The following is a 9,819-nucleotide window of genomic DNA, read 5'->3' as shown; positions in this document are numbered from 1 at the left end:
AAATTAAATATAATTGTGACATAATTCACATGTTAATTTATTTAAAAAAAATAATAGTATGGTTAAATAAATTATATTAATTTATTAGAATGTAAATAAATTATCTTGGTATAGATATGAATACATTTAACTCTTTTGAAATTATATAATATTAAAAAATTCGAATATAAAATTAATCACACACATTTCCATTCCGTTTCTGCAACAAAACCAAACAGGTAAAACAATCCAGGATCATTCCTTTCCTTTCTCAGCATTTCCCTTTCTTCCCTTTCTGGATTCCATTCCGTTTCTCCGAAGCGAACCAAACGGCCCCTAATAGAAATTGTTTAAAATTAAACATTTATTATTGGATTCGATTTATTATAATGGTAATTTATGCATCACCTCCAGGAGACCCAAAATCGATGCGCCGTCTTGCTTATTGTTCCTTGGCAGGAAAGATCAAACAGCTTGGAAGCAATGTACAACTACTAACATTTGAATCAATTTTGTTGTTTTCAAGACATGAAACTCTTTGTGTTATCCCCCAAATCACTAAACCATCTCTACATTCGAACTAACACTTCAATCTCACATCATCAATCTCGTTACTCCACTACTTGTTCTATCTCAGACAACATTCTCAACTTAATCTCAACCGTTAATCCCATGGAACAAGCCCTTGAAAAGGTTGTCCCATTTCTCAACCACGATGTCATTTCTTCTGTTCTTGAAAATAACACTGACCCACGTCTAACTTTTCGTTTCTTTATCTGGGCTTGTCGTAGAAAACAGTTTTGTAGATTGAATTCACATAATTTTGTTGTTGGTATGCTTGTTAATAATGCTAATGCTTTTGATTTGTATTGGAAGGTTTTAGAAGAATTGAATAGTTGTAATGTGTTGATTCATTCTAGTGCATTTACTGTTTTGATTGATGGGTATTGGAAAGTGGGAAAGGCTGATATGGCTGTTGAAGCTTTTGGGAGGATGAATGATTTTGGGGTTAAGCCTGATTTGTTTACTTATAATATGCTTTTGCATATTTTGGTTAAGAAAGATGTCATCTTGTTGGGTTTGGCTGTTTATAATATGATGTTGAAGTCGAATATTGATCCCAATTGTTCGACCTTTAGTATTTTGATTGATGGGCTGTGTAAAAGTGGGAGCACCAAGGAGGCTCTGAAGTTGTTTGATGAAATGACCGAGAGAGGGATTGTGCCGGATGAGATTACACATACTGTTATTATTTCGGGGTTGTGTTTAGCGGGTAGGGCTGACGATGGGTTGAGGTTGTTTAATACAATGAAGGTTAGTGGGTGTGTTCCGGTTAGTGCTACGTATAATACGTTGCTTAATGGGTTTTGTAAGTTAGGGAGGATTGATGAGGCAGTTTTGCTTTTGGAGGGTTTTTTTAAGGAGGGGTATGTTCTTGATCTGAATGGGTATAGTTGTTTGATTGATGGTTTGGTTAGGGCGAGGAGGTATAAGGAAGCTTGTGGTTTGTTTTTAAATGTTCTTAGAGTTAATATTGAGCCTGATGTTGTGTTGTATACAATTATGATTCGGGGGTTATGTGAAGAGGGAAGAGTAATGGAAGCAATGGCATTGGTAGAGAAAATGAGAGAGAGGGGGGTGACACCTGGTGTGCAGTGTTATAATGCTCTGATTAAAGGGCTATGTGGTAAGAATTTAATGGATGAGGCAAGATCCCTTCTGGATGATGTTTACATGGTCGATCAATTTCCAGACACTCACACTTGTACCATTTTGATATGTGGAATGTGTAGAAATAGTCTGGTAAAGGAAGCATATGATCTTTACGAGAGCATGGAAATACGTGGATGCTATCCTTCTCTTGTGACCTTCAATGCCCTTATCGATGGACTATGTAAAGCTGGCGAGCTTGAAAAAGCTCAGCTATTATTTTACAAGATGGAGATTGGGAGAAATCCTTCGTTGTTTCTTCGGCTTTCTCAAGGTGCGAATCAGATTCCTGATAGTGAAAGCCTCCAGGAATTAGTTTCTAAATTGTGTGAGGTGGGAAAAGTTCATAAAGCTTACAAGCTACTTATGAAGCTTTCTGATAGTGGGGTACTGCCAGATATTGTGACTTATAACATATTGATTAACGGATTTTGCAAGACGAAAAACATTAATAGTGCTCTGAAACTCTTCAAGGAGCTCCAATTTAAGGGGCATTCACCGGATACAGTTACATATGGAACACTCATCGATGGACTCCAAAGGGTTGACCGAGAAAAAGACTCCTTTGCTCTCGTTGATTTAATGACTAGCAATGGGTGTGCTCCTAACGCATCAGTTTACAAGACTCTCATGACATGGTCTTTTCGAAGGAGAAAATTTTATTTAGCCTTTACTTTTTGGTTCAGGTATTTAAAGAGCCTTTATGGTCAGGAAGAAGAAATTGCTTCGATTGAAGTAATGTTCAGTAATGGAAATTTTGAGGAGGCAGTTCGGAGTTTACTTAAAATAGAATTTAAGTCAAGGGAATTTGATTCTGCATTTTATACAATATTTCTAATTGGATTATGTCAGTGGCAGAAAGCTGAGGACGCTTTAAAAATATTCTCTATTCTCGTTGAGCATGGGGTCAATTTGACTCCTGCAAGTTGTGTGATGTTAATCAATAGTCTTTGCAAAGAAGGGATGTTAGATCAGGCAGTAAACATCTTTGTCTATAGCATGGAGAAAGGTTTTATGTTAGGTTCTTGGATTTGCAGCAAGCTTATAAGGTCTCTTCTTAAATTGGACGGCAAAAGAGAGCATGCATTTGATCTTGTGGGAAGAATGAAGTGCGTGGGATATGATTTAGATACCCATCTTACTCGAAATACAAAAGGGTTCTTACTTAGAATTTCTTACATGCAGCAAAACGAGACAGTAATTGATGCATGTACAGTTAGATAGCGTTAGTTTCATGAGGAAGAGTTGATTAGGCCAGTAAATCTACCTGATAAAAGGTGTCTTCATTCATCTTTTTCAGTTTGTGACCCCTAATATCCATATGTCCTGAATTCATCAAGTGGGGTACAGCTCCTGCCATGAGTACTTTTTGTAATGTGTTTGGATTCTGAGCAGGGAATAAGATGATTGATTTTGGAAGGAAAGATGTGGAAAAAGTGAAAGAGGATGATCTAAGAGAGTATCATCAAGAACTAGGTACGTCTCACATCGATTAAGTTGCATCTAAAGTTAATTTGTTGATTTTAAGATTACATCTGTAAGGTTCTCATATTTGTTTACAACAAGAGTGTATATAATCTACATTATAAATTATAGTCAGTCATCTGTTTTAGGCTTCCCATAATTTTGCATGTGCGTCAAATTGATTGGTTTAAACCAGACCTGTTTCACGTTGCTTCTCCATATTAAATCTGCTGTTTGTTTGGTTCAAGTTCAATAATAGTTGCATTACTGTCAACTGTAGGTTTTTGCTTGAGTAATGACGACTATAATTTGATTTAAAACTTTCTGGAATGGAGTCAGTGCTAGTGGTGCTGCAGTGACTGTGGATATCACGGTAGCTATAGGGAAGGGGCATGATCTTTCTGCAAGAGCAAAGGCATGTACTTGGAAACTATATCATTGTTCAGAAATGTTTACCAGAAAAATAGAATTGTACTGGCAGGTTTGTTCTCTACGGATAGATTCCTTAATGGCTTCAGCTTTTGTATCAATATTCTTCAAAATGGAATTTTGATGGTATATACCTGATATTGAATTCTATCCATGTGTTTGATATATATATGTTGTATATTGTGATCTTTTTTAGAACTATAATATTATCTTTTCAAGTATTCTGTTTCCATTCAAAGTGCTTCTCATATAGATGGCAGAGTAGCCTCCTATGTTATTCATGGATTTACTAAAAGTTTTTTTTATAGAAGTTGACTGAGTTTTTTTAGTGTATTTGGCAAAAAAGTAAATAAGATGCTATTTTAGAGTAGCAAGCCAAGGTTCATACTTTTTCGGGATAATGTTGATCTGCTTTGGTAAGTGGGGACTGGGTGACTGCAAGGAAAAATCTGGAAACAAACATACACAGGGATGCCTCTTAAACGTAATTTCCTCGAACAGGCTGTAAGGGCAAATAGAAATGCCAAACTAACGGTCAAACCTAGTTTAAAACGACAACCTGTACCTCTATCCACAGTTACAATGATTAAAAGATATACATCTGTTTGAAATTATTTTAAAATTGAATGACAATGTATATCAACTAATTTGTACTGTAGTGTTTGAGAATTTGGTGTAGAACTGCTTTTCTTTTCAGCTAGATAGTTCTGTTGACTCAATTATATTGATCTACTTTTATTTCATGGAATATTCAGTAATATGATTCATTAGACTTCCATTGGATGAACTATAATGTTACATATTGCCTTTAAAAGTGGTCTGGACTTTTAAGAGTTAAATGTTTTTTTTGTTCCGTTATTAGATTCATGCATTTATTTGTTTGGACCTTGAGTTAAGGTTTTTCTAGCCTTTTTTTTTTGTATTTACATCTATTTTGTAGATGTATTGCCTCTTAATTTTGATATATGTATCGTTGGCTCCATGGTTTTGTTTGCTATTCATTAGAACCTGATTCCTAATTCCTATTCAGGATAAACCGGAAAACACGTAGAATAGTAAGCTGATTCTCCTATTCTTGGTCAAAGTGGGTAAATTCTGAGGCATGCAGGTATGTATCTAGAGGACCTGATCAGTTATCAATTATAGGACTGTAAACAACCAAGCTATGCATGAACAAGCTCGAGCTCGGCTCTTTTAAAATTTGATTTCAAAATCTATGAATATGTTTCTGATTAATAAACAAGCTTGATCCAAGCTTCATACTTGTTAGGCTCGTGTTCCTCGGGCTCGTTCAACTCGGTTCGGTTTGTTTAAATTCGATTAAACTATATATCTTATAATAATAATTATATTATTTTTCGAATATATGTATATATTTATAAAAGTATAATTGTTCGTGAACTGCATCACTCGGCTCAGAGTTCAGCCCGACTTTAGTTCACAGTTCGACTCAAGTTTGCTAAAAGTCAAAGTTCAGCTAAACCACACCTAGCTGCATAACTTTTAGAATTGTTGCCTTGTAATCTTGTAAACTGTTTCCTGCTGTGCACCTGAAAAGGGCTATGGTCTTAAAGTTACACAAGAGTGAAAAGTAGCAGAGCTATTATGTCCCGTTGCTTATCCTATATGCTATTCTATCAGTCTTATCAGTCTCATTAAAGTTACACATATCCCTGCTTATTTCATCAGTCTCATTAAGGTTAAACTTGCACAAGAGTGAAAAGAAAGCATATGTACAATGTCCCTTTGCTTATCATATATGCTGCTCTATCATTCTCATTAAAGTTACACAAGAGTGAAAAGAAAGCAAAGCTGTTATATGTCCATTTGCTTATGTTATCATATACTCCCTTCGTCCCATAATATATGACCCTCTTTGACTAGCACGATTTTCTAAAAAAAATGAATGCTTGACTTAATGTTAGCCACATAAAAAGAGGCGGTGGGTATTAAATGAGTGTAGTTTATGAATTTGTAGTTGTAATAATCTTAAATAGATGCTATAAATGAAAGGTTGATTCCTTTTTAGACATCTAGAAAAAGAAAGTGGTTCATATAAAATAAGACGGAGGCCGGAGGGAGTATGCTTATTCCATTGGTCTCATTAAAGTTACACAAGAGTGAAAAGAAAGCAGTTGCTATTATGTCCCTTTGTTTATCATATGGTTTATCATATATGCTACACTATCTTTCTCACTAAAGTTTCACAAGAAGTAACAGAGATATTCCCTTTGCTCGTCGTATATACTACTCCATCGGTCTTATTGTTCAACCGAAACAGGATATAAATCTAAAGAAGGCTCACACTTTACAGAGGCAGGTTCAGCCAAATAATGAAACAATAAACAGCAATTCAAGAAGGGAAAACTATTCTATAAATTACTAAACAGAATTGTTGAGAGAGAGCTAGTATAAATTACTCTAAACAAATTATAAATATATTTTATATACATTTTTTTTTGACAAAATGCAAATTCATTCCATCAAATTATAACATGTCTTGTCGGGACAAATCCGCAATTGATAATTCAATCAGGTTGATAAACAATAAAATGAGCTAAACAAATAGCCGCATAGTTTCCAGACTGCTTAACACACTTAATCCAAAGATTCTTGAAACTGAATTCCAAGGATTCTTGAAACTGAAAATGAATACAAAGGTTTCTCGAGTAATTCAGCCTACATCAATCCCGAAAATGGTATCTTCACAATCGACCTTCACAATAGTTTCATGGCTGTTGCGGTGTTCAGGCGACTCAGTTGTAAAAACTAAGCAATGAGGAACAAAAGTTCTCAAATAATGAACAACTATAATTTGTGAAAGGTGAGCACATGCGATCGCCACCGTTCCAAGCATACCCCGGCAATCTACATGCCGGGAGCCAGCTATAAACATGCTGAAAATATTAATAATGCGATAAGCCAGATCTCCCAAAACTTCATCCCAATCATTCTCATTGATAACATAGAAAGGCATAACAACCACAAATATAACAACGCAGAATCACCCAAAAATTGGGTACTAAATCAACACACGCCAAAAGGCGAGACGGGAAAACACAATCGGATTTTTGATTTATTCAGAAAACAATCAAGCCCGAGCTCAAATCCGAAACAGATCTGAGAATAAAACTCGATTGGAATCTTCGAGGTTTAAGCAACACTCGATTGTACTCCCTCCGTTTCAAATTACATGTCCACTTTCAAAAAATCACATAGTTTAAGAAAAGTGGATTTTGAGAAAAAAGAGGTGTATTAAGTCATTAATTGAACTTAATATGTGGTGCATAGTTGATCTTGGAAATATAAATTTGAAATATCTGAAAGAGAGTTGATTTTGAAAATATAAATTTACATTAAAACTTGAAGTGGACAAGTATTTTGAAACAATTTTTTTTTTTTTCAAAAGTGGACATGTATTTTGAAACGGAGGGAGTATTGAAAAACAAAAACCGTTAAATAGTGGAGAAGATGGGAGAGCGAAAAGGATTTGGTGGATGAAGAGGATGAAGGTGATGGAGAAGTGACGGCTAGCTTTGGGAGTCGACTCTTAAAACTCTAATTTGAGAGAGAATATCTTATTTTATATACGTTTTAAAATACCTCACAAGCAGGAAATAGCTCTTAACGAGTGTAAAACAAGGACTAACATATAAATTTGAATTTCTGTTAGAATTTATTTTATATTTTATTAAGAAGATCGATTCAAATTTCTAATTAGTATCTCAGAAATTGTCAAGATCAATTGATGTAATAAAAATTCCTCACATGTTGTCGAATATGGTTGTTGGTGTTACAAGAAGAATCGTAAGAGCATATAGAATTGATATATTCTATTTTAATAATTTAAAATATTAATAACATGTTATTTTTCAATTATATTGAGCTAATATAATCATACTAATGAAGCATTACAGCCTTACAGGTTCAGCAAATTTTAACATAATGTCTTGCAGGATGTAGGCACTGACAGTCATATTGATTAATAATATGGCCCTAATAGTCACGTTGTGTTAAAAGGTCCTCGCTGTCACACCAAAACTCTACTTAATATCCCATTTATACATAACGCCACTTAGACGTCTTCAATTTTTCCGTAGACAATTTAGCATTCAATCTAGTGGGCTGGGCTCAAATTGCAAACGTGGATTAATGTCAAGTTCAGCTTCTAGACGTGACTTAATCTCACGTTCATGTCCTTTTTTAATTTTTTAAAAAAAAATCTAAAAGACCTTTCGACTTAAGTTTAAGTGGCGTTTTGCTTAAAAACATATCTTTAAGTTGCGTTTTACCTCCAAAACGTAACTTAAATCTGTGTTTTGAATATTATTTTTTTAATTAATTTAATTTCAAGATAAATAAATCATTCTAAAATCTAAATATGAACCCTAAAATAAATCATTCTAAAATCCAAATATGAAATCTAAAATATTAAAAACTATTAATCAATATTTTTAAGATTAATTTCTTATTTTGGTTCCTCGACTTTAGGGCCAAACTTTAACCGTCAGTCAATTTAATTTAAATTATAAATTAATCATTTTAAAACCCAAATAAAAACCCTAAATTTTAATGATTTTATTTTTATTTTATTCTATTAAACCGGTTTCTCGGCTTTAGAGCCTCCTCGCATTAATTAGGGTTTAGACACGAGGGATTAGGGCCTAACGGCCCTAAACCCTCAATCCTAAAGCCTAACTGTCGACCAATTTGATTTACAGTATGAATTAATCATTATAAAACTCAAAATCAAACCTAAACCCTAAATGTTAACGATTGTAAATTTATTTATTCAACCGGTTCCTCGGCGGGTTTAGACTCGAGGGCCCTCAATCCTAAACCCTAACCGTCGGCCAATTTTAATTTACAATATGAATTAATCATTCTAAAACCGAAAACCAAACCTAAACCCTAAATGTTAACGATTGTAGATTTATTTATTCAACCGATTTCTCGGCTTTAGGGCCGAAGGCCCTAAAGCCTCGCATTAATTAGGGTTTAGGCTTGAGGGATTAGGGTCTAACGGCCCTAAACCCTCAATTCTAAACCCTAACTGTCGACCATTATTTTTAAGATTAATTTTTTAATTTGGTTCCTCGGTTTTAGGGCTCTAAAATCTCGCATTAATTAGGTTAGGCTCTAAATAAAAACCAAAATGTGAACTTTAAAATATTAACTAATGTTAAGTTTTTTTATGCAAGTAACGGTGCTGTGGCAATTTAAAATTCTACTACGTTTTGTGCGTATATTAAATTTAAAATACTAAACGCAACTTCATTCTACGTTGTACATTAATTACTTTAAAACAAAAACTCAGAAACGTGGATGCGTGTCACGTTTTGTCTGTTGATTGTAAACGCCGCTTGAAGTGGTGTTTTGAGGTGATAATGAGGGCCATATTTTGCGAGTGCGATAACTGAGACATTACGCAATTAAAAAGAGACATTGGAGGCTTTTTCTCTGTCTTTAGCCAACGATCACATTGCTCTGATCTTGTTTATTTTCAGAAATCATAATTGCGGCAACAGTGATATCTTATAATTGATATCTTTTGTTCATTTTCTTCTTAATTTTCAAAGATTTTTTAACCACTCGATTTTGTTTTGCCTATAGGAAATAGTTATAATTTTTAAATATGAAATAAAGATATGATAAACTAATATTCTCAATAAAATTAATTTTATGATTAAATCAACTTATTAAATTGTAAGTCAATATAATTATTAAATTAAATATGTCCAATATTACGTAAAGTCATGAAATTCACCTTTTTTAGTTGAAGAATTATTTTATTTGAAAATATTGACATGAACATTAATCATCTCAAAAATATAATTTTTAGTCAATTTAACTTGTCATTATATTATAAATTAATAAAAATATTTAAAATTCTATTTGTCCAATATCATATATACTGATATACTTTAAATAATTTAATTGATATAAAGAAATATTTTATCTAAAAAAGATTTATATGTTTATGATATTTTTATTTAAAGGAATAGATGTTCTAATAAAATCACAAGAATAAGAAATCGTTGGAATGAGTGTTATATAATTTGTAAATTTTATTCAAGTACTAAATGAATATCGGGGAAAAGGTTTACGGAAAATGTAATTTATCGGTTTGATTAAGTGGATGAATTCTGGTATGACATAAGCGGGGAAGTTCTCAACCCCCATTCCCCAAATATCGGGTCCAACTTGAGAAAACAATGACACTAAATGCAAAACAGT

General features: G+C 33.4%; 1 protein-coding gene across 2 annotated transcripts; it reads left to right on the top strand.

Annotated features, from left to right (window-relative positions):
- Positions 1–362: 362 nt before the first annotated feature.
- LOC108227423 (pentatricopeptide repeat-containing protein At1g79540) lies at positions 363–5,129 on the top strand. 2 transcript variants are annotated; one of them, XM_017402551.2, is made up of 3 exons: positions 363–3,165; positions 3,434–3,634; positions 4,613–5,129. In XM_017402551.2, the coding sequence occupies exon 1, from the start codon at positions 508–510 to the stop codon at positions 2,911–2,913; it is 2,406 nt and encodes an 801-aa protein (XP_017258040.1). In that variant the 5' UTR covers positions 363–507; the 3' UTR covers positions 2,914–3,165; positions 3,434–3,634; positions 4,613–5,129. The 2 variants fall into 2 exon arrangements, with proteins under 2 accessions (XP_017258040.1, XP_063934915.1); XM_064078845.1 differs by lacking the exon at positions 4,613–5,129 and having other exon boundaries at positions 3,434–3,800.
- Positions 5,130–9,819: the final 4,690 nt, after the last annotated feature.

Source organism: Daucus carota, chromosome 6, assembly GCF_001625215.2.
Source record: "Daucus carota subsp. sativus chromosome 6, DH1 v3.0, whole genome shotgun sequence".
In the NCBI taxonomy this organism is placed as follows: Eukaryota; Viridiplantae; Streptophyta; class Magnoliopsida; order Apiales; family Apiaceae; genus Daucus; species Daucus carota.
The sequence above is the reverse complement of the archived record's forward strand: the minus strand, read 5'-3'. Positions and strand labels throughout refer to the sequence as shown.